Below are 221 nucleotides of genomic sequence, written 5' to 3'. Positions count from 1 at the left end.
CGGAGATAACAGCACCCTCCTGAGCTTCAAGGAGGGTGACCTCATCACGCTGCTGGTGCCGGAGGCCAGGGATGGCTGGCATTACGGAGAGAGCGAGAAAACAAAAATGTGAGTGCCGTGGCCGTCCCCGCAACCTGCTGCGCTCCAGGTGCAGCCTCTCCTGGATCCCCCCCGAATAAACATGGGTTTGGCTTCCTCCCCCGCCGTTGCCTTTCAGGGGG

The 221-nt window shown here is 61.5% G+C and overlaps 1 protein-coding gene across 1 annotated transcript in view; it reads left to right on the top strand.

Moving 5' to 3' along the window:
* Window positions 1–4: 4 nt before the first annotated feature.
* LOC104618511 (brain-specific angiogenesis inhibitor 1-associated protein 2-like) overlaps window positions 5–221 on the top strand; it is a gene marked incomplete at both ends in the record, with an annotated part of 2,817 nt that continues 2,600 nt past the window's right edge. Inside the window, one exon of the mRNA XM_010284131.1 lies at window positions 5–108. Coding sequence (XP_010282433.1) covers window positions 5–108 — 104 coding nt within the window. The remainder of the gene's footprint in view (window positions 109–221) is intronic.

Source organism: Phaethon lepturus, unplaced genomic scaffold, assembly GCF_000687285.1.
Source record: "Phaethon lepturus isolate BGI_N335 unplaced genomic scaffold, ASM68728v1 scaffold22203, whole genome shotgun sequence".
Taxonomy (NCBI): Eukaryota; Metazoa; Chordata; class Aves; order Phaethontiformes; family Phaethontidae; genus Phaethon; species Phaethon lepturus.
Note: the sequence above shows the minus strand (reverse complement) of the source record. Positions and strands in the feature narration are given on the sequence as shown.